Source organism: Chenopodium album, chromosome 16 (assembly GCF_948465745.1).
Source record: "Chenopodium album chromosome 16, dcCheAlbu1.1, whole genome shotgun sequence".
In the NCBI taxonomy this organism is placed as follows: Eukaryota; Viridiplantae; Streptophyta; class Magnoliopsida; order Caryophyllales; family Amaranthaceae; genus Chenopodium; species Chenopodium album.
Genome location: NC_137849.1, coordinates 28,695,963 through 28,720,509, shown reverse-complemented (window position 1 = coordinate 28,720,509; position 24,547 = coordinate 28,695,963). Strand labels below are relative to the sequence as shown.

Sequence of the window (24,547 nt, the reverse complement as noted above, 5' to 3'; positions counted from 1 at the left end):
AAATAAACAAACTTGCATATCTAGGTAATCTTACATGTAAGGATTATGATATATAAGGATGTTACTGTCTGATGACCGAGCGTCTTGAAATCATTGCATTGCACACCATTTTATATTTATATAGTGAGAAATTCAGATATAAAATTATTTATAAGGTTGATCGTTTTTTATTTTTTTTTATTTTTTTTATGAAGTTACGATTGAAAAATATATTCAAATTTCGATAAGTGTTTATTCGGGTAACGTAATTAAGCCCTAAATTAGTTGATCAGGTTATTATGAGTATCTGTTAATTTTAAAGTCGGGTCATTTCGGGTATAGTTCAAGTTGCTTCTGATTTCGGGTCTATTCGGGTCAATCGATTCGAGTTAATATCGGGTCGGGTCAATTCAGATATTGGGTCAATTCGGGTCGGGTCAATTCAGGTATCGGGTTAGTTTCGGGTCGGGTCAATTCGGATATCGGGTCAAGTTCGGGTTAACTCCACTTCGGATCGGGTACGAATCGGGTCAGATCAGCTTCGTATTCGGATCAATTTCGAGTTGATGTTTTCGGGTCACGGGTCGAGTCATTCGGATCGGGTCAGGATTGCCAACTCTAAACAAGACATTGATTTGTTAATATGAAGTATAAACTAATCCATTAATCATTCTAGCACTTCTTTTACCTATTTTATTCGAAATTTGTTTATTCTTTTTTTTTCTTATTTGAAGAATAACTCAAAATTTTCAAAGCAAATGCAAGAAAAAAGTTTTATACTGTAGTAATTAAAAGTAAGGTTTTAAACCACCTACTTTAAATAAAGGAAAATTTAATTCTAATAATCCCACCTTTCGCCGGTCTTATTCTATTAATCCCACCTTTTGATTATTCTTGATTAATCCCACCTTTAGGGGTCATCTTATTCTATTAGGCCAACTTGACCGGTTACCTGTTCTTTAGGTAAGTTTTTTTTTTTTCAATTTTTAACAAAACAAAAAGAATTTAAAAAAAATAAAAAAAAAATTCAGCAACCACCAATGACCCACTGCCCATGGATTCCGGCAGCCTAAATTGCCCAGCAACCCAACCAATTCTGTCCGGTTCCTTTCCCACCCCCTAAACTTCCTTTTCCGGCCAAATTCCCCCTTCCCCTCTCTTTCCCCTGTTCCGGCCAGACCTTCCTTCGAAAAACCCAATAAAAACTTCCGGCCACTCTCTCCCCTTCCCCCTAACCTCCCTTTTCCGGCCTACTGGTCAAGACCCTTGAAACCCGAAACCCCACCCTCCGAAAACCCTTGAAACCCGAAACCCCACCCATTTAAACCCTTGAAATCTGAAATCCTTCCCACTGAAACTGAAAAGGAAAACTAGGTGGGGGGTTTTGGATTTTCGCCGAAATATAAAGAGGGGCGGGGGGGGATTTTGGTCGTGGTTGGTGATTGGGGTGGCAAGGGAAGTAGGGAAGGGTTCTAGGGTGGCTACTGTAGTTTGGGACAGGCGATACAGGTGGTTGGGGTGGTTGAGAGTGTGTCGGCTTTCATGAAGTTGAGGGGCAGGGAAGAGGGTAGAGTGGGGAGAAAGGAATGAGAGGGGAAATAGGAAAGAGGAAATAAATGTGAAAAAAAAAGTAAAAAGATTTTTAAAAAAATAAAAAAAAATATTTTTAGACCAATCATGGCACGACACGTGGACTGGCAACCTATTATAGAAGGTGGATGACCTGTTGGGCCTGATAAAATAGAATGGGGTGTAAAGGTGGGATTAATCCGCTATAATTGAAAGGTTGGATTAATATATTAAGATCGGCAAAAGGTTGGATTATTAGAATCAAATTTTCCTTAAATAAATCAGGATTTCTGTCTTTTGATTTACAAATCACTCTTTGCGGTATAACATCCCGTACACTCATATAACTTGTAAGAACAAAGATTCTCATATAACTAGTTTTAAAAGCTCATACATCCATACAAATTTACATCTCTCTTTCCCCTCCAGTTCGAAACCGTGTTTCCCTGTAATCCTATATAGCAGTATGCTACCTATTGTTTTTGTTGCTTGCGTAAGAAATAAATGATGACAGCAACAAAAGAAGTCCTAGACTCGATTGATTGCTTCTTCATCTTTCATTATATTCTTCTATATAGTAAAGATTTGTGGTAAATCTACATTCTGTACAACAGTCAAAACAAAGGCATTGACCAAACAAGAGAAGAAAAAACTATTATACACATTCTTTGGCAGTTCCCCTCTCATATAATATCAACTGAAAGTGCATGAGCCGACTCCTGCGTGGATAAAAATGCAGAAGATCCAATGTTGTCATTTCAGAACCTGCAGAAAACTGATTCTCAGTAAGTGATTTGAATCAGTATGTACTACTCCCGTAGTATGTAAGACCGCATATCCACATTTCTTTAATCTACCATCTATATGCTAAGGAAATCAAAAGCTCATGTTCCTAGCATTGTTTGATACACTAAATAAATTTTCAACTAATGTGTATCCCGGACGATGCCCCGGATTGCTAGTTTGTACTTCTTTAATTTGATAATTATGTTCAACTGTTGTATACCTAGTGTGTGATTTGGGCTTTGTCTCGGAGGGTACGATTTTTTTTTTTTACTTCATATGTATATATTTTCTAATCTTGTGAAAAATAAATAAAGTAAATAACCTCTAATTTAAAAGCAATATATAATATTAAATATGTGAAATTTAAAACACTAATAAAAGTTGGTTAAGACGGTAAGTGTAGCATTTATTTGTTTGAGGTTGAGGGTTCGAATCTAGATAAAACCGTATTTTATTAATTTTGTTAAATGATGTCGCAAGCTTATGTGTCGCTGACATGGCATTGTGACATGTTGTCATATACGTTGAAAAGTGTCACGTGGTACCGTTCCTTTAAAAGGAACGTCTTTTAATATATAGGATAGAGTTAGGATAGCATTTAAAATTCCACTAATAAGAAGTGATTGGTTAAACGTCAAAATAAATAGTTTGTGCCAACATAGTAAATTTTTCATTAGATGGCCCATAGATAGTTCTATATCTTGGTAATACTAATTAATCTGCATGTATTGCAAGCAAATTTCCTTGCATCCATGGCAAATTGACAATGCCCCCCCCCCCCCCCCCCAAAAAAAAAAAAAAAAAAAAAAAGTATTGTTTTTCTTCATGACTACTCTCTTCTACATCAATCATTTAGCAGTAATAGATGTCTATTAAAATACACACATACTTGGGGTCAAAGCTGCATGGTAATAATCTTGAGCACGAGAATTTACTTGGGTATATAAGCATGTAATTTCATTATTTAGATATTTTTTTTACCTCCTACTAATAGAACTGCAAATTTAAGACGATTAATAGAGGATGAAAGAAGAATAGCACACCTTACCTATTGGAGTAACATGCACATATATTCCTTCCTATTTTAAAGCCAGACTAACTGTCAATTCATAGTCCGCAGATCTTTCAAATGGCATCTCGAGGTGGTAGTTTCCAGAAGTTCCACGAGTTGTAGTCCTCCTGGAAATAGAGTATTTCAGACATTGAAAACTAATTCAAAAATCCACATCAAAGCACATAATCCAGCCTAAAACTTCTTAGAATTCTCATATTCATCCTTGCTGTAACTTAAAACTGACTTGTAAAACAGTGGTTTATACATCTTACTAATAAATTTGTCTGCTCAAAAATAAACCCAGTTAGCCAATGTCAAATCTAAGGATTCTTTAGGAGGCGTGCTTAATCAAACTTCAAAGAGTGGAAATTTAGTCCTTGCATCCTCACAGCAATTTAAAATGAAATTTCAATGCAAAACACATCATGGGCAAGACAATTCCTAAGATTAAAAAGTAGAGCGAAAAATTATAATGATTTCTGTGTTTCCTTTTTAATATTTTTTCTAAAAATAAAACATACTTTAAGCACTTTCCTTTCTTGCAACCAAACCATTATTGACAAGTTTTTCAGGGGACATTACGGTTCCATTCTCAAATAACCAACTAATTTTAATGCAATGCCTCACTACTCAAATAATTATAAAACACATATCCTCAATTACTCATCACCACATTACTTCCCCTCCCCCTCTCCCCCCCCCCCCCCCCCCATCCAAACAGCTGGATATATCCCAAGTAGCACCCCTAAACCCCAAACCACCACCTCTCTCAAATCCTAAAACTCCAACAATCGCCATCACCACCCTTATAGGGTATAGATATAAAATCACTAATGACATTAACACTTTCAGCAATTAATAATGGACTGAAAAGACAACTATCAACAAACTATCAAACCATCTACCAACAATTATCATATTAAATAAATAAATAACCTGTTCATGAAAAGTTGTTGGAGGAAACATGTCATGTACAAGAACATGGAGTGATGTATAAGATTTTGAGTCCACTCGACGGTTCACAACAACCTGACCCTGCATAAAACAAATATTAGGTTAATAGATACTAATGTCCCAATTTATTTATTTATTTTTTTTCTTGTTTGGTATTAATGCAAGAGTAAAGTCTACCTTGGGATTAATGGTAAAGATCTTCCCTCTAGGCATTCCAACTCTAAGATAGCTTAACTCATCAGTGTCTCTATTTCCAAACCCGGCGTAGAATGGATTGTGATCTAATGGAAACAGCACCTTAACATCCTATACAACCACCATTGCAAAATCCATAAGCAACATTTCCCCATCGATGATTAGTTACATATCATAAATTTCAAGACAAGTATAACTTTGTCCGCATATGCAATAGAAACAGAATACAATGCCAAACAAGAAAAGCCTTAAAAGCAAATTCTTAATCAGATTGGTATTGCAGAGTTAAAAATATAGAACAGAAGTTCCCCTCCCTCAATACTTTTTCTTATCAGATGAAATTTAACGATGTTATGGTTTCCTTGAAATGGAAAGGAGGGCAGCTGAATCCCGATTCACTAGCCAAATAGCCCTTAATTCTCAATCTTCTCAGCAAAGAGACTTGGATGGGATTGGATTTCGACCTGATATAATAAACAATACAGAAGAAATGCAGTGCTCATTGTTTGGAGATGCACCAGGATGATTCATTTGTATGGAACTGAGACCAATCACATCAACAAATTTGATACAAGGGCATGAAAAATAATCTTGATAGCAAGGACAGAGGATAAAGTGTTATTAAGCTAGATTTTTTGTTCAAAGACAAACACAGATAAAAGTTGCACAATGGTATTACATATCGCGAAAATAATGGGATCATCCACATAATTTCTATTCTACCCAAAAATCCTAAATAGCAATAAGATTTATGCAAAAAGTTTCAACCACGCTCCAGTCTTCCTAATTCAACTCTTCCCTGATGCATGGGCTAAGCACCAGACAACAGGAAAGAAGAGGAAATTTAGTAATCAGCAAAGGAGTACACTCAGTCTCACAGTTCTATTTAATCAGTGAACATTAATCAATCAGCAGCAAGACATGAGCAAGAAACAGAAACACAAGCTAAATGCTGTTAGTCCCATGACTCCATGAGGTCTTACGCAGAACATCCAGTTTGAGTCTTAGTGGCTTATTTTCTTTCTTTTTTTTTTTTTTTCAAGAAACAGAATTTTCATAGATGAAACAGAAACAGATTAATTTATAAGTCTAGACGCCCCCAAAAATATCAATGGGAAAAATTACAATTATCCTATCATGCTTTATGTATCACCAAGATGTTCCATTCCAATTTAACAAAACCAAATGAATAGCCAATGATGAATCAGCAAACTTCCTGCCATTATTCCTACTAAGACAGACTTCCTCCGTTTCACAAATATTGCAACATTTCTCTATTTCTCTATTTGCACATATTTTCTCTCTTTCTCTTTCCTCGTCACATGGGTCTCAATCTTTATTCCTCTCTATCTTTCTCCTCTTCTTAAAATCCGTGTCCCATCCCCATGTTGCACAACATGGAGGAAGTACATTCTGAGTGGGACAAAATAGAAGGCCTCTTATCCTCCCACGGCACATGAAACAATCTGAGATTTGTGTCAAGCTTGGGTAAATATCGAGCTGTTAGAGGTGTTAAAGCCTTAAGGGAAAGAGACCATATCAGACCACCTCAACCAAGCCCAAGATGTGCTGCATGGGTGACCAAAACAATTACATGGTAACAGAAGAACACCTAAGTAAAGCCCCATGTGTTTATACACAAGTTTGCAACTTAATGGACATAACCCAACCCCCCAATGCACTATAGCCATTGTTTTTTCACCTTAAATAAGTTTCACGAAAAATAATTTCAGAAAAGGGCCACTACCTTCAGTTAAAACTACCATGTTAAATTAACAAATAAAAAAGTTCAGGAAAAGTAAACATGAATTCAAATAAGTCAAAATAAGGAGTTTTTAGAGAAAAGGAATGAAACTAATGCAAACATATATATTAAAAGCCTGTGCTTTCACTCCAATATCAGTTTGGCTCATGTCATGGGATGTGACAAAATTTTACATTGGTTGTCACTGGCTGTCACGTAAGGGATGGAGGAGGAAGATTTATGTCGATGACTACACAGAATAATTAAATTTTGTTCATTTTAGCCGACCCCACTTATGGGATTAAGGCTTTGATTGATTGATTGATGCTTTCACTCCAATGTAAGGATAAGAATTACTTCGTACAAATTAAAACATAAACATGGAACACACAAATGGATGGATTATACTTCCTCTGTTTACTTTTTGACAACCTTTAGACTTTCATGCTTGTGATGCACAATTTCAATCAATAATATCTTTAATTATTAATAAATAAAAGTTACAAAAAAATTTATATCGGTACATTGAGATAAATCTAATACGATCCAACAATTTTTTTCCAAGTATAAATCACTAAAAGAGTCAAAGTAAATTATGTGGATAATGCAAAAGTCAGATTGTTGCCAAAAAGAGCACAGAGGAAGTACAATCATAGCATTATCCACATTTGAAAGCAATTACAAATACAATTATGGTTACAGAACAATGAAAAATGAGGCTTGTGTAGAAAAATCAGATTTTACTACGAATAGATGCAGAATTAGTCAAGGAACAAACCTCCAAGCATGCTATCTTGAATTCATGAGGAGCTCTTCTAATTACTGCTCAAACAAAAAAAAAAAAAAAAAAAAAAAAAAAAAAAAAAAAAAAAAAAAAAAAAAAAAAAAAAAAAAAAAAAAAGAGTTATACAGCTAAAATTGCATGACAGTAAATCACTAAGTTACATAAACCTTGATGTCACACATAACAATGATACTTCAATACTATCCAAAATTACTAGTTATTAATTGTATTGGTCTTATCTTACATAATTGTGACATGTGGCTATGTTCTATGTCATATGCAAACAAAAAAAGTTACTGCCAAGTTGTTCATTCCTGACACCATCTATCCCATTCCCCCCCCCCCCCCCAACACACACACACACACATCAGAAAGAAGAAAGAAATGAGTGACATAAAGATTACATACATCAATTGAAAAAAATGAAAGAATGGCCTATTGTTATGATAGCATTTTTCACCATTATTTCAATTTCAAAATGGTTACCCTCCTAGTAGATACATAATATCACTTTTCTTCTTTTAGTAATAGGTTTACAGCAACCATCAGCATTTTTATATTTCTGTTTTCTTTACAAATGGTAAACTTTTAGAGGGGGTGGGAGGGGGCTGAAATATTAAAGGGGAGAACACCCACAATCACAAAGAACACAACACTGACAACACAAGAAAAAGCACCATAGGCACACATAGCTAGGGAGAAACCTGAAAAAGAACAGCAGAAGCCGACATATATATGAAATTTGTTACAAATACTTGTGTTACTATCATAACCATTTTTTTAACTCTGTAATAATCTACTCAACATAAGTTAGGCAGTCCACGATACTGGACTATTTATAGCACATACAATGTATAACCCAAGTCAACATGGGAAGCTAACCTTCTCGATATAAAGAAGGAAAAAGTCCATCTGGAGAGATTAAGACTGGACCCTCCGGTAGTGCTTTCCCATCCTACCAAGATTCAAAGCAAGTTTTCTCATTGAGAAGGGAAAAAATAATCTCTCATTAGAGAAAATAAATCAATACCCTGGTTCAGCAATCACCTGTTTAAGGTTGAATAAGAACTGCCGAGTGTGATAGGCTTGTGAAATGGAGCGAGCACTAAGGAAAAGAAGTTGATAACCATTTTCCTGCAACAAGAGCACATTAGTTAAGTAATCTAAAATTATGAATCACCACATCTAGCAATGAGAAGGGAAGATAAAATGTTTAACCTATATAAACCATCTAGCATACTGACAGAATACATGGCACTTGTGTAATATTGTTCCATCAACGAGAAGCAATTGCTATTATAACAACTAGGGTGTGGTAAAATAACCAATGTTTTTCTGGTATATGCAGTAATTACCATTAAATAACATTGTGTTGACCCAATGCTCAATGAGTCTCCTATCTATGAAAGGATGTAGTAAGTTGAACATAAAGCAACCTCACTACTAGAAATGGAAAGAACTACCGTTTACGAACCCCCTGATCCTTGGTTTAAAAAGCATTGACTAAGAAATTACTTCCCACAAAAAAGAGCAGAGGAAATGAGATTTTAGCTAAAATGTTGCCTACTATATGTGAAAATTATTGAAGATTTTCCATAAATGAACTTTCAAAACAATAGCTGAATACAATTATCACAAAGTGTTGTGTGACAAACCTTAATAGCAGAGAAAAGATGTGTGACACCAGTCTGAGACCAATCTATTCCCATCATTGGCATGAACTGCCCAAGAACATCTGATCTGTATGGTGAATGTCCAAATGAAAGAGTTACAAATGATAATGACAGTGGATGTCAAAAGATATTGTAAGTTCAATATAAAAAGCTCAAGAAAACAACAGATCTACACATCAAACCCTTCAGAAGATGGAATGAGGGGTGTGCATGATGATAATTATTAATAACTGTCAGGCACATTCCAGGGATCATTACTGTTAAATGTACCTTATTTCTTTACTCAATAGAAGACATTTTAGCCACATTTATTTGTAACAAATAACAGTCATTAGTTACACCTTTTAATATCAATGTAGAACTGTAGGTCAACTAATACATTGATACTACATTATATGTAGTATACATTGCCAATGTATAACACATGCTGGCAAAAGTTGACTAAATTCTTGTGTATTAGTTCACATGCCTCATATTTTGAAATAGGAAAATTTGGATATTCAACCAAATGTATAGTAACATGTTTTACAGCAAGGATAATCCGTCAAATAATAAACCAATACAGATTATTTTTAGAAAGAAAATTGTATACCATTGAAGTAGAGTCTAGGTCTCAGGGCCAAGTGTATCATGTATGCATCCAATTTGTCTAGAAAATTACATAAATGACTAAGAGCACAAATAGAAATTTCAATGCCAAACAAAAACACTAAGGATTTAAAAATTACAGCACATGAAACTAGTTGAAAACTGATTTAATAGACAACAATAAGACTCTCAAAATTCACAGATAAAGAACAAGCAAACTAAAGTATACCAAACCAATTTTGAAGAAAATAAGTTGAACCTGATTTAAAGGGCAGCAACAAGACTCACATAGTCCACAGATTAAGAACATGCAGCTAAAGTATACCAAACCAATTCTAAAAATCAATTAGCTATTCACATGTATTGATGGCTGCATTCAGAAAGAAGACTGAAAGGACATGCATTCATGATACTTTAGAATGAAGCAATAATTGTACATGAATTATAACAGAAAAAAGGGATTAGCTAAGTATCAGTATTTTATTTAAATTAATTCTTACTTAGTAATAGTCCCATCAACATCTGAGACCACAATCCGTGCATTCCATTTCCACAAAAATATTCTTGCCTCAACCTGTTCAAGTCAGAAAATAAGTTCAGTTGAGAAACAAACCCAACAATGATGGTGAAGGAAGACAAAGCAGCAACAAGAATAAAAATTATCAATTAAGGTAACCTTCTGCTCTCCAAGCATTGCTGTTGAGAATGTGAAAGTCACAACATTCTTCCCTTCCTTTAGATTAAGGGATGCAAGCTGTTCAGAAGTGGGAAACTTTGCCCGTATCTTCTTTTTCATTGCTCTGGGATTAACTGCATCTAAATTTCCAGCATTATCTTTGAGGCCCTCAGCAGGAGTTTCAGAGCTAGAATTCCTGTTTTGCATGCTATTTGATCTCTTGAATGAGAAAGGCCATAATCTCCAAGAACCATTTTCGGAATTCATAGATTTCTGTGTGACTCCTTCAGAACTTTGATTATCAACTTGACCAACAGCTATCATGCCTTTCGGTTCCAGCATTGGTACCTTTTCCTGTGAACCTATTGCTGAAGCAATAGGCAAAGCTGCATCCCATGGAAAATAAAGACCACCAATTCTGACAACAAGCTTATCATTTTTCAAAATATCAAGACCAAGAGATAGAAAATTGTCAATATCCAATTTTTCAGCATCGAATGCTTGAGCAGCAGCTTCGTAGCCCATTCCTTCAAATAACATGTGTCTGCAGAGGGATACCTCTGCATAAATAACATTATAGAGTGATTCATTAAATTTTCAAAACCTATGTAAATCATACAAAAATATTTATAATAGCTATAAAATTTGTTTTTTTTATTCAATATAATACAAGAATCAGGTTCAGAGATAATGATTTGATGTATAAAATTATTTAGGATGACACAAAAGATACCCAAAGTGGTTCTGATCAGAGAGTCACATGTCAGCTAAAGCGCTTTAAAATATAGTATGTCCTTTTTTGAAAGTATATTTGTTAGTATTGCAATGAAATTAGCAATTGTCTAATTGTCTTTACCTACTGCAGGATCAGAAATGATGTTTTTGATTTCCTCTGATAACTGAGAGTTGTCAGTTAATAAGCGTGATTGTGCTACTTGCTGCGGACCTCCACTCAAGCCTGAAGCAGCTGAAACATCATTATTGACCATCTTAAAAGCTTCAAGGGTTGAATCCAAGGAACGACTAACTGTCTGACGAGCATCACGTGATGGATCATCTCCATCAAACACCATAATAGGTAAAGATTCTGCTACTGGTGCCAAGGCCTTCTCTTCAGCATCATCATGAACTTTTGAAATGTTTATAGGGCACGACATTCTATTTGAATTCATTTTAAGGCTTGCATCATTGATAAGCAGATTATCTTGAGCAGGATTGCATGTCTGATGATGTGACTCATATGTGAAAGTTGTTTCTGGCAGTCCTCCTTCACTGCTTTCTAGTGAACTCCCTGATGATGAGGTCTGAATATGTTCCACTTTCTCCACCTTAGAGTCATCAAGATCACTAAAAAGGAATTGCTCCTCTTTATCATCTGAAGGTGTTACTTCATTAATTATGTCTTGAGTAGGATCTTTAGGACTTGAAGAAAGAGCACATTGTTTCACATTAGTAATAGAACTTTCCTGCTCTGAAACTAGAGGGAGCGAGTTTAAACCACTGGTACCAGCATAAAGATCCTCTGAGCTCAGCTCATTCATTGAGCCAGTTACACTTTTACAAGGCTCTCCTGTGCTGGAGTACTCTAAAGGAACCTCACCTACGCTACATTGACGAGAGGTACCAACCACATCTGTAACATGAGAAGTAGAAGCATTCCATAATGTATCCTCATCTCCATTGCATTTGCCAACATTCTCCTGCTTGCCATTTATGGTATTAAAAGGCGGTTCAGGGGAAGCATTGCCTTCAACTATTTCACTTGCCACTGTCTGTGCAAGTTTCGGACTAGACTTGGAAACCTCAGAGAACCCACTCACAGAAATTTGGTCGTTTTTATTACAGCCATCATGAACTCCATCAGATACATTTGATCCTACAGCAGTAAGATCAGCTGCAATGTAAGATTCTTCAAGGGTAAACTCCGCAGAATTCTCAGGGTTTATCAAACATGAAAGTTGAGTATCAGTTTTCTCAATACTTGATATTGGCTGCAGGCAATCAGACATACCTGAAGTAACATTACCTTCAGAAGATACAGAAGAAGGCTTTTTAGTTGCATTAGAAACACTGGCACTTTGGATTTTGGCAGGACGGAGATTAGTTGTCCACCGTACTTCTAATAAATCCGCAGCAATCTCAGCACGCTCCAAAGAAACACTGTCCACTTCGGCACTAGCATTTCCATCCCGGAAACCATTCTCCTTCATCGATCGTCTACCAAAAGGAAGGCCAAAAATCCTTCCCCGTCGACTACTATTGGTCCGAGCTGTAACCTTTCCATTACTTTCTTCAAGTTCAGAAATCAATTCTGTCCGGTTAGCATCATAGTTGCAGCTCATAGACTTTTGTGTTCTCCAACTATCAGAGTTTACTTCTTTCTCATCTGGAGAGGAATAATATGACTCTGATTCCCCTTCTGCTGCATCAACCTCTTTAACGAAAAATGCTTCCCCTTTATGATCCAAATACATGTGGAAATCAGCATCGACTCCATTAACATTAATACTGACTACTCTCTCCGTGGCTTTCAAAACACCTTGAAACTTTCCAAATCGAACATACCACGGGGTCGATTTAAAGCCACCATCTTGCTGCTCCACCACAATTACATCTACTGCACCACCAAAGGGATGAAAGGGGCCAGAGACAGTGCATACACCTCGGCTAATGTAACTTCCTAATCTCCCCACAGCAAACATTTTCACAAATGAAATTCAAATTCCGCCCCAACCTCGATTACAATCACTGGTAATGTATACACCCAAATGACGATCATATGAATCTGAAATAGGTATATAACTACCCCAAATTCAAACTATAATTAGAAACCCAACTAAATTTCAACGAACCAAACAATCACCAACTTCTCCCAGTAACAAAATTACTTGTGATTTTTCTATTTAAAGGAAGATTTTAGCTCAACAAAATCAAAATACCCTATTCAAACCACCTTTCAGACAAGTCAAAACAATCCATGAAATTCTACCAGATTTCTCATCAATTTCAGAGTTTCAGCTAAATTAGAAACCCAAAAAAATTCATCAAAAACTCAATTCAGATTACTATCCAAATAATTCAAAAATTTAAATATTAAAGATTAACAATGAAAATTTGACATACCCACAATGGAATAAAGAAAAAGTAGACAAAATAAAGAAAACCCCAGGAAAAAAAAAATGGAGGAATATTCGGTTTTAATTATCCGAATGTTCAAAATGCCAATAATTAAACATGATCAAAGCTTTTACACCTATAATTTCCTTAATTAGGAATATGGAATTAAATAATTAACTTTTTTTTATAGTGATATGATGTTTATAATTTCATAGATTCAAGGGTAAATTGCACACTTCACGTAAAAGCGCAAAAATGCAAGAAAAAGACTAACCTCATGAAAGATTTGGAAAGTAATCCAATTTCCATGCAAGGAATTTACGATCTATCAGAAATAAAAATACAGAAATTCTAGGAAAATAGACTGAAATTTCTGAAGAATAAGGAGAAGAGGCAAGAATTTACCGGTTGGATTAAAAAAATAAAAAATAATGAAACAGGAAAATTCTGGTAGACACACGTCAGCGGAGTTCATGAATGAGTTGGTTAAATCAAACAGGAAAATCGTTTTATGATGTTTGCAATTTTGCTGAAGTTTTAAGGTAATATCTGAGTTTTCACTACGTAGTAAAGCAAATAAAAGGACCTAAACTCTTGCAAATGATCGATCTAGCACATGTATAGGTATCAAATCCTGCAATCAAGTCGGGTTTAGGTTGGGTTAAATAAAATTTTGAGTTAAATTCGGTTCAATTCATATTGGGTCCAAATTTGAGTTTAATTAAGTTTGGTTTGAGTGATGTATGTTAAGTCTTTTGGCTGTAGCCTGCAGGCTAGACTTGATTCAAGTCAAATATAGATCTAACTAACTTTAGTTGTATCAAGTTGTGTTTGGAGCTGGTTTATAACTTGTAAATTTGGGTTTAAGTTAGGTTTGGGTCAGATGCTTATAGGATCACACAATCTTTAAGTTTAGTCATTTTTGATTTTGGATAAAGATCAAGTCTGATCAATATTAATATGTACAAGTTGAAACAATATAATTCCGATCCGTTTTTAAAATTCAATCAACTGTTATAAATATGGTATTGAACCTATATATATAATTGTATACAAGAGGTATCAAGGAGACGATATGATATGAGCAAATTGTATCAATATGTTATTAAGAAAAAGATAAAATCTTAATTAATAATAGAAACATAATAAAATGAAACTTAAGAATAATCTTGGTTGAACTTGTTCCAAGTTGGGTAAAAATAGGAGAAATCAAATTTATCAGGTTGATTTACAAAATTTGTAATCATCCACATTTTATTTTATTTTATTTTTTTTAAAAAAAAATACAGATAAAATCATAAAGCTGCCCCGTTAATAATATGAAATGGTAAAAATTACCCCTCCTAAGCTAAAATGAAAAAACTACTCCTTGTAAATTAGGTTTACACAATGGATGCTTCTCTAATAATAAGTCTAATTGACATATAGTTTTATGCTATTTTTAGGCTTAGTAAATGGTGAGTCTAGCTAACAATGATGAGTCAAGCTAACAACGATGAGTCAATTATGATTGAGTTACAAGTCATCACCAAGGTCGCATCAATAACAGATTGTGTCGGGTTATAATTAATAAGTAAGGTGATAATTCGAGTTCGGATCGATCATTGTCATGTCAAATTAAAATCAGTTGTTGGATAATATTTAGTCGAGTGCAGCTTTGAGTCTGGGTCATAGGTATCAAGTCAAATTGGTTGTCAGTTAACGTCGAGTTGGTTAGGGTCAGGTTACATGTCACTGCTTTCACTCCATTGTTCTAGTACAAGTCAAATTTAGATCATTGCTGGTAGAAGTTGATTTGTCGGGTCAGGTCGGTTTTTAACTACGCTTACTCGCCAAGTACATGCACTTAAGATGCGATAAAAAAAAAATTATATTATTTGTGCTCTCTCTACAACCAATGAAACAAAATAAAAAATATGGATTATATAAATACAAATCTTGTTGTTTCTGACCATTTTATCTAAGAGTGCTTAGCAATTACAGTGCAATTTTAGGGCTTGTTCACTTCAGCTTAATTTCAGTTCAGTTCAAGCTCCAATTAGTTCACTTCAGTTCAGTTCAACTCCAATCAGTTCAGTTCAATTCAATTCAATTCAATTCAGCTCTTAATTTCCTTCTCTCATAAAATATTCAGTTCAGTTCAGTTCAGTTAAGCTCCAATCAGTTCAATTCAGTTCAGCTCCAATCAGTTCAGTTCAATTCAGTTCTGTTCAGTTCAACTCAGTTCAGTAAATGTGAATAGCCCTTAGGGCCTGTTCACTTCAGCTTAATTTCAAATTCAGTTCAGTTCAGTTCAATTCAGCTCCAATCAATTCAGTTCAGTTCAGTTCAGTTTAGCTCGGTTCAGTAAATGTGAACAGACCCTTAGTATAGTTGTGGCGAAGAATTATATCTACTTGCGAATATTTAACTTCTGCTGGTGAAAAATAATCAGAAAAACAAATCAAATAATGGAATCTAAGCTAGGCGTGTATGAAGAACACTTTTCTAAACATATTATTTGCCCCTCTGTGCTATATATCAAGGCTTTGATTAGTACGTTTTTGGGATTTTGGGATATAAAGAATCCTACACTCGAGAGAGTTTAACACTAATGACAATAAACTACTAAAATCTTATGGAGATATGCACAGAACAAAAGATTGAGTGAAAGTATTCATTCCGTTCAATCTAGAAAACTGATCTTAAATAAATCATCAAAAATAATAATTGACAGTTATGTTAAAGAGATAAGAAGGAAGACTTATCTATGACAAAAATAAATTACTCCATCGTATTTGGTTTAATTTCTCGTGCCAAGTGGCGCGTTGCTAAGTTTCTAAATATATATTTGTTAATATATATATGCACCACTTAGCCTAACTCACTTGCTAAAAACCACACTTAGGCCGATTTCAAAACTCATATACAAGTGTTTACAATATAAACAACTCACATCCTCCTCCTTCTATCCATATGGGCTATGAGTTAAGTCCGACCATACCACAATAAGTAGTAGAGAAAGAAATTGTAGCAATTAAGTAAGTAATGAACTAGCACTACAAGGTTCAACAAGACACAAAATTCGATGATTCTTGAACCTAAATTGGATGGAGGACATGGCGTGAGCATCGGGGTGAAGGGAGAACTGGGGCAAATGAGCGAGTTTTAGGGTGAGTGAATTGGGATCGGTTTCCTTGTAGAGATTGAGTGAGTTTGAGGGTGAATGAATTGGGATTGGTTTTTTTTTTTTTTTTGCAAAGATTGAGCGAGTTTGAGGGTGAGTGAATTGGGATCGATTTCCAACCAGTATAATAAAATACTAAAGTCAATTGAGATACCTAAAACGATGTGATGGTCCAATCACGCCAACAAAATAGGGACAAAGAGAACTTAATTTTTATTATATCTTGCCTCATTCTCCTCTCTTTAATCCTTTCTCACTTCACACATTTCTCATATGGCACATTATCGCATAATGCGCATTAACAAGCTACATATATCTAATCTAAATCAATGGTCACATACAGTTAGCAATCTTTTAATGCTCTTTTAAATCATATACAAAACAATAATGCTTCTCTTTTGGCTTCATCTCCTGCACTTTCCTCATTTTTCAAATACAAATAATACTACAAAATTGCAAAAAGCCATAAAGGAGGTGTCATGTGACTCATGTCTAAAGAAAAAAAAAATGGGATTTGTCTATCTTAATAAGACACGATCCATGTCCAAGTGTCGACATGGTTTATTTATTAGCTTTAAACAATAGCTTGTTTGAGATGTATTGTAGTTTGTATAGTTGGTGTCAGCGTCTGACACGAACACGCCTGTTGGGTGAAGTGTACGTGTATCCTAGAAACGCACATAACCCTATATATGCTCCAAGACCAACTCCTATTCTAATAAAATACTTCTCGCCCCTACACTGACTTCTATTTGATTCACTAACAACATACTCACCAATTTTTTTCCCCAATTGTTTCTTGTCATGATATGAATATTCGTTAAAGTATGTTTTGGTCATGTGAGAAAACGTGCCTAATTTAATCTCTCCTAATATCTTATCTTTAAAAGAAATAAAAAAAAAATATAAATGTTAATATATGTGGTGTCCACATATAAATTTATGGTATCACCTATGGTAGATTGCTAGGTGAGTTTATAGCCCAATAAAAGAATAAAGAAGAAACAAAAGGACTAACATCAACTAATTATGTTATACCGAGTAACAAGAATTGAAAGTGGAATTATTAAATCGTTCCAATACAGTTTACAAAATAAACCAAATTCAAATTTAATTTCATAAAACTTATAGAATACATTGATCAATTTGAACCCACCCCCCATTTTTGGTTAACATCATAGAAAAAGAGAAACAATTGCAAGAAATCCAAGAAAAACAGCATAAGTAGTTAATTGTATTGGTAGAATGGTAGCATAAACTCATCAAGTCATTATCCCTTAGTTTGCACATCAACAGCTGCTACTCGAGGTACATGAACTGGAAAGCTATCAATCTCATCACTCCAAGGGTTCTTCTCCTTAGCAGCATCAATGCTACGTAAAGCATGCCAAATCGCGCTATTACACTTAAATCCTGATCCGAAACCAATCTGCCATATCCTGTCACCCTTTCGAATTCTTCCCTTGGCCTCTAGGTAAGCAAGCTCGTACCACAACGAGCTACTAGACGTGTTACCAAATCTATAAAGAGTCATCCTAGAAGGCTCCATATGCAAGGGAGTAAGCTCGAGATTCTTCTCGAGTTCATCGAGTACTGCCCTGCCTCCAGCATGAATACAGAAATGCTCGAAAGCTAGCTTAAAATCAGGTATATACGGCTTAATCTTGTGCAACCGTAACACCTTTTTAGCTACCAAAGTAGCTAAAAATAGGAGTTGTTCCGAAAAGGGAAGGACTAAAGGTCCTAAAGTGGTGATGTTTGTCTTTAGAGCTTCCCCTGCTACGGCCATTAGGTCCTTAGACAGGGCAACACCGCGATATCCTTGTTCGTCTTCTTGCTGGTAGGCGCATTTGTAGCTCTTGTCATCTGCACCTTTGTGTGTCCGGACTACATGAACGAGTCGGTACTTTGATCGACTACGATCACTGGTCTTGTTCGAGAGGAGGATCGCGGCACTGCCCATTCGGAATAGGCAGTTTGGGATGAGCATTGAACGGTTGTTACCACAATACCAATTTTGTGTTATGCTCTCCATGCTTACTACCATTGCATACGAATTTGGATGCACCTGTGAAAACAATACAAATTATATACAAAGCATATCAATGATATCATATGAAACCTAAACTTTAACAACTAGCTATACTCGAAGAATGACCTTATATTTTGATGTTTTGATTAATCAAACAACATAACTAATTAACAGAACTTAAAACTATGACTAATTAATCAAATTTCTTTATCCATAAATAAAAGTTGCACTAAGTTTGTGGGTCATTATATTAAATCTTATTGTACCAATTTACACATTCAAATAATTTTATTTTTTTGAATTGAACATTATGCTAAAAAAAACATCGGAGGCCTAGCACAAGGCTAAGAAGCCAATGCGCAAGGTTTCACTTATGCATTCACAGACTTGCTCCATCATTATTCTCAAATTAATTAAATCAATTTGATAAACGAGCCTGAGCCACACCCGTCACAACTGTTCACTTTATATGACTAAGGAGGTTTCATTTCAAAACCATATGCCAATGAGGGGAGTAGTACCTTAGGCTTATAAAGTGGACACAACTTTCTTATTTCTTCAATGTGGGACACACTCCATAACACTTTCTACGCTCTTCAATGTGGGACAACGCACCACTCACATATTGGTTTTCTCATGAGCTCAACACAATTCAAGATACAACCTTTATAATGGAAAACTAGTAGCTACAGCTACAAATATTTTTGTAGATAAAAAGAGAAATTAATGCTAAAAGATAATCACGTGCAATTTATTTCTTTTATTGGACAATACATATGCTTGGGACATTATGTCACTACGTAGATTTGTAAAGCTATGTTTTGTTTCATCAAAACATCTTATGTAGCCGCGCTCCACATTGGCAAACTAATAACTTCTTATATACCATGGTGGGTGTTAAAAATCAACGAATGAAAAATCTTCAAAAGGGTTTTGTAAATTACTCCATAGCATTAAGTTGGCTCAATCAAATGTTTAATTCATAACTTAAATTTTAAATTCAAATTCTAATCGATTGCAATGAAGTTTGTTTGCTGTAAGTTATATAAATAAATTTATACTCCCTCTGTCCTAAAATGATTTTCTTGTTTAGATTTTCTTAGATTCATCTTTTATATGGAGTTTGATACATCTTTATACATAATTAAAGATATTTATTCTTACATTCAACTTTATGTGGAGTTTGATAAAATCTTTATACATAATTACAGAAAATTATTCTTAGATTCATCTTTATGTGGAGTTTGATACAATCTTTATACATAATAAAAGATATTTTTGACAAACAATATATAGATATTGATACTCAATTATATGTTCTAAAAACTGTATAAAGTTAAATGAGAGCAAAATTATAAAATTATAGAACAGATGGTGTAACATTTTACATATATATAACTTTTTATTTCTTGTTACTAATTTGGAAATATAACTTACTGAGATTAGTAGGTAAATAAAATACCACTATTCAAGACGTAGACATGAAATCTCAATCTCAATCTCAATCTCAATGTGACAACGTGAGACATTAGAACGCCATGCATCTAATCCCAAAGTAGTAATAAACTAATAACTTATATACTTTGTATAATATATTAATATATCAATAATTAACACACATGAACCTAATCTTGGAAATGCACTTACGAGTAATTACTTATTAGAAAATAACTCAGTGTCAAATTGCTTCAATATTGATTATTATGGTATGTCTCTTAATTGTAGATAAACCATTTAGAAATTAGGTCACTTAGCATCCTTAAATGAGTAATTTCATAATACAACGGCTACAAAAGAGTTTAATTATCACGTTAAGACATTGCAAACCTAACTAAATAAGCAAGACAAAATAATTCTTCATTCAAAGAAAAATACAAAAAATATTAAATTTAATGCTATAAAAAGGTGATCAATAAAATCGAACCAGTTTAAATATAATAACTTATTGCCCAAAGTAAGTGTATGAAAGAAAAGTCATACCTCAACAAATAAATTTTGTAAGAAGGAAAAAACTTTTGAATACTCTCTCCAATTCTATTTTTTTGCCCCATTGCTAAAATTAGGGGTCAATCTTTGAAAAAAAATTGATTATAAATTTTCATTATTTTGCAAGAGCTAATATAATCATATAAGATTTTGTTTGATTTAATTCATTGTTTTTTTTTTTTCGAAAGAATTCGTTGTATATTTTATTAGTACTCATATAATTTTTACGCATATAAAAATAAAGATAAACGTTTTAATATATGACTAAAAGACAGTGAAAAATTAAATGGGGCGGAAAAATAGTGAAAGCAAATGTAGTTCATATCCAATGAATATGAATATATTCAATGAAGTGGGGCCTTATTTTTCTACCAATTGTACTTTTTTCTATAAATAAACTATCAATTGCTGATATTTTCATAAATTGGCATTAATTATACAATTTTTCACCCTTCAATCGATCAGAATAGATGCATTTATGAGAATGGTACTACAAATAGGTCTTTCACAAAAATCTTGAGTGAATTGATTATGTATACTTTTGTGTCCTATTCAATCTCATGTAGAGGTAGGGTTGCAAACAACTATTAGCATTGATGACCTCCGCCAACCCCATCAATGTCGTGTTTAGATTTATGTCTTTATACCTCATATTGTATGTCGTCGTTAAAAATATTTACCAAAATCTTTATACATGAGCTATATGACGATGAAAAATAATAAGAAGAAAAGATTAAGAATTATTAGCTATTAATAATACCAATTGGCACGTGATATTGTTATAAGTCACTAATTTTGACCAACTTAGAAAGCGTATTATGTTTGTATGCTATGATTATTGTCTTATAAAAGTATTTAAATATTTGTTCACAATACGGAGTATTAAAGTTTAGGGGTATATGATGCACAAATTGTAGTAAATGAAGGCTATCTAGTTAACTATGTTAAAGACTGAAAATAATGGAATCCAAAAATTTTGGCTTAGGGCCTGTTCACATTTACTTAATTTTAGTTCAGTTCAGCTCAAATCAGTTCAGTTCAGTTCAGTTCAATTCAGCTCCAATTAGTTCAGTTCAGTTCAGCTTCTAATTTCCCTCTCTCATAAAATTAAACATTCATTTCAGCTCAGTTCAGTTCAGTTCAGCTCCAATCAATTTAGTTTAGTTCAGTTCCAATCAGTTCAGTTCAGTAAATATGAACAGGCTCTAATCTTATATAGTAGCTAGTTTGCAAGCATTAAGGGCCATCTAACTTAAAAACTCATATGTTCTTCAAATGAAAGTGACACTGAAAAATGATTATGTAGTGTGAAAATGATAAGTTGCAATTCATTTCGACAATGTAAAATATCCTATTGAACCACCTAGTATAGGAAAAATGATGTAACAACTTTAATACAACCTTAATTGACCAAGTTTTAGTAAACAATTTGACACTTTAGAAAGTGAAGCTATTACATAATTTAAACTGATTTGTTATAAGATTGGTAACGTGACAACTACTTACATAAGAATCGAATATAACATATTCTTACAAATAGGGAAAATGAACTAACTCCATATGAATGTTTCTTACTATACATCATAAGCTAACTTATCATAACTACTCCATGTCCCAAAAGATTGCCCAATAATTCTTGTAAGATTGTCTGTAAAAGATTGTCTTATTATCATTTGAGTTAACATTGTTCCCACTATCTATCACAATTTTTATTACTCTCTTGAATGTTTCTAGTCAACTGATACAGTATGTCACACGTGACTACATACCAAAAACTTTTATAAACTTTAAAAGTAATTCCCTTAAATTAAAGTTCTTGTTAGAATTTTGATAATCACCACTTAAATATCCAAGCCATAAATTTGTTAAAATTGAAAAATAAAATTTAATCATTTTTTTACAACAATCTTATCTCCATTTTTATTTTAATTAACATTATCTTCTCATAATTTAGTCAAAAAATCTACACTTCTAGCAAGTTACTCGTGACTAATATAAATAGCACAACAATAAATTAAAAGAACAACAATTATGTAAAATGCAACAAACAACAAACCTGCAATAGATCTTTAGCAAGATCCATGGAAATTAGACCAGCACTGCACCCCATTCCACCAAGATTGTACGTGATAATGTTACCTCTAAGCTTGTAACGATTAACGATCATGGCCGAAAGCGAGGGCAAAGGCGTAAACACACTACAATTCACAATTAGTATCCCAATTTCCTTAGGCAAAATCCTTGTTTTCGCAAGCAAATCATCAATAGCATCAAACATGAGCTTCTCCGTTTCCTTCCTAGCCTCGGCCAAGGTCGGCTTAGGAGGGATCGTAATAACGGAGTCTGGTAAATAAGTCTCGTCTCCAACACCGGACCTCTCGAAAATCTTCCTTTGAAACTCAATATTTTCATTAGTGAACGTACCATATTTGACAATTCTCTCCATGCACGTTACCTTAGTGGCTTTACGTGATGATTCGGGTTTACAACACGCAAAATCGACTAGATAGACCGTCTTAGGGTGACTCTTAATGTGTACCGTGCCTAAAAAGACTAGTATAGAAAGACACAAAGCTACCGCGAAAAGGTTGAGTTTTAAAAGGTTCCAAAGATGATCAAAGTTTTGGTTTGTGACTAGGGTTGGCAATTGGGCGGATGATAATATGGCTAGGAATGTTACGACACCAAGGTATACTGCGTTTGAGATGAGATAATGATAGCCTAGCTTAACATACTTGAGTTTAATTGATGGTTGGAAATTTTTTGTATCATTTGAAGAAATTATTGGAATTTTTGAGTTGGGTTTAACTTGATCAGCCATAGTTGTTGATAAGATAGAGGAAAAAAAAAGGTAAGGGTGTTTGTATGAAGGGCAATAGTTAGTTTCAACACTTTATAGCCAATAAAAGTGAACAAAAATCTAAGTAAGCAATAAATGTTTTTAACTACTTACTCAGTTTTGACTTTTGAGGTTGCAGAGATATGAATGGTTGTTTGACTTAGGTTTTATTACTACTTTACATGTAAGGTTGGCAAAGAAGCCAACATGTTATTAAAGAGTTGAGGTTGAAGAAAAGGAAGTGTACCTTAATTATATTCAATGAAGTTAATTGTGTATTTCAGAGTCTATTTCTAGTGTTTAACAATAGAACCATATAATATGCTCTCTAGTTTGGTCACATACAGTCATACACCCTCTTTTTTTTAGCTGTTACAGCTTGATGTTTGCATACAAACAAATTTAGTCATAAATAATATCTCTATTTATCTATTTAAAAAATCTATTACATACTCCATACGAATACTCTATCCGTCCCATAATATACCGTCTCTTTCATCTATCACGGAAGAAGAACCTTTGATCATCAATATCTTTAATTCCATAAGAAATAAAGCTGATATACTCCCTCCGTTTTTAAACACTGACTCAATTTCCTTATTTGAAAAGTTTTTACAATATTTAATTCATTTCTCTCAACTTGTGGACCGAACATAAATTATATTATATTAATATCATATTCTCTTTCCTCTCTTTCTCTCAACTACTTTTACTTTCTACAATTTTTTGTTCTTCCACCTATTCCACTACCTCCATATTTTATTATTTTCTCTAATTTCTCCTAAAACTCTACGCATGGAGAAATAGAGCAAATAATTAAAAACAGAGGGAGTATTAACTAAAACCGGGACAAATCTAATGCTTCCTATATACTCCCTTTGTGTTTTAATAAGTGTTACAGACTTGCAGTTTGACCGCCACATAGTTTTAGACAATTTAATTGACATAAATAAAATAAGAGGTAAGTGGGTAGTTGGAGCATTAAAAAATTATAAAAGAAATATTGTAGGGTTAATACTTAATAGTTTATTGAAGAGTAATGAATGTGAGAGGAAAAATATAATAATAAAAAAAAGTAGTAGTAGGTTTAGGTGGAGATCATGAGAGGAAAGAGATATAATATTTAAATGTAGTTTTTTGTTCAAAAAGGTAGTGTAACACTTATTAAACATAGCCGGATATGATAAGTATAACACTTATTAAAACACGGAGGGAGTATATGATTATGTTAATTGTGTATATACAACAAAATCTTTAGTCTGACAATTTTAATTTGATCCAAAAAAGAAAAAAATTAAAAAAAAAAAAAGGAACAAAATAGGCACTACGCCACTACTCGTATGTATTATGGTATGAGGGGTATATGATTTTATTAGGAATACTAAATTAACCCCGTGCGATGCAC

At 33.8% G+C, this 24,547-nt stretch overlaps 2 protein-coding genes across 7 annotated transcripts; both read right to left on the bottom strand.

Moving 5' to 3' along the window:
• Window positions 1-1,638: 1,638 nt before the first annotated feature.
• Window positions 1,639-13,551, bottom strand: LOC145586341 (phosphatidate phosphatase PAH2-like). Of its 6 annotated transcripts, none has more exons than XM_081643134.1 (13): window positions 13,394-13,550; window positions 12,014-12,804; window positions 10,859-11,878; window positions 10,003-10,562; window positions 9,827-9,900; window positions 8,721-8,805; window positions 8,113-8,199; window positions 7,948-8,020; window positions 7,060-7,103; window positions 4,520-4,648; window positions 4,325-4,423; window positions 3,383-3,513; window positions 1,783-2,313 (listed from the first exon to the last, which is right to left on the bottom strand). In XM_081643134.1, exons 2-12 carry the CDS (start codon window positions 12,702-12,704, stop codon window positions 3,460-3,462), a joined length of 2,916 nt encoding a protein of 971 aa, XP_081499260.1. In that variant the 5' UTR covers window positions 12,705-12,804; window positions 13,394-13,550; the 3' UTR covers window positions 1,783-2,313; window positions 3,383-3,459. The 6 variants fall into 6 exon arrangements, with proteins under 6 accessions (XP_081499258.1, XP_081499257.1, XP_081499256.1 ...); XM_081643135.1 differs by having other exon boundaries at window positions 12,029-12,804; XM_081643132.1 differs by having other exon boundaries at window positions 1,639-2,323; window positions 10,859-12,804; window positions 13,394-13,551.
• Window positions 13,552-17,370: 3,819 nt separating this feature from the next.
• On the bottom strand, window positions 17,371-23,260 carry LOC145585073 (3-ketoacyl-CoA synthase 11-like). The gene is made up of 2 exons (XM_081641820.1): window positions 22,360-23,260; window positions 17,371-18,353 (listed from the first exon to the last, which is right to left on the bottom strand). The coding sequence occupies exons 1-2, from the start codon at window positions 23,122-23,124 to the stop codon at window positions 17,556-17,558; spliced, it is 1,563 nt and encodes a 520-aa protein (XP_081497946.1). The 5' UTR covers window positions 23,125-23,260; the 3' UTR covers window positions 17,371-17,555.
• Between the last annotated feature and the right edge of the window lie 1,287 nt (window positions 23,261-24,547).

Bases quoted from the DNA above. Each gene is read 5' to 3' on its own strand.
- LOC145586341 (XM_081643132.1), bottom strand. From the start codon at position 12,704: ATGTTTGCTGTGGGGAGATTAGGAAGTTACATTAGCCGAGGTGTATGC. The intron at 10,563-10,858 runs GTAAAGACAATT...TTATTTATGCAG, and splicing joins CATTTCTGATCCTGCAGTAG to AGGTATCCCTCTGCAGACAC. The intron at 4,649-7,059 runs GTTTGTTCCTTG...GTGGTTGTATAG, and splicing joins TCAAGATAGCATGCTTGGAG to GATGTTAAGGTGCTGTTTCC.
- LOC145585073 (XM_081641820.1), bottom strand. From the start codon at position 23,124: ATGGCTGATCAAGTTAAACCCAACTCAAAAATTCCAATAATTTCTTCA. The intron at 18,354-22,359 runs GTTTGTTGTTTG...TTGTTTTCACAG, and splicing joins TTGCTAAAGATCTATTGCAG to GTGCATCCAAATTCGTATGC.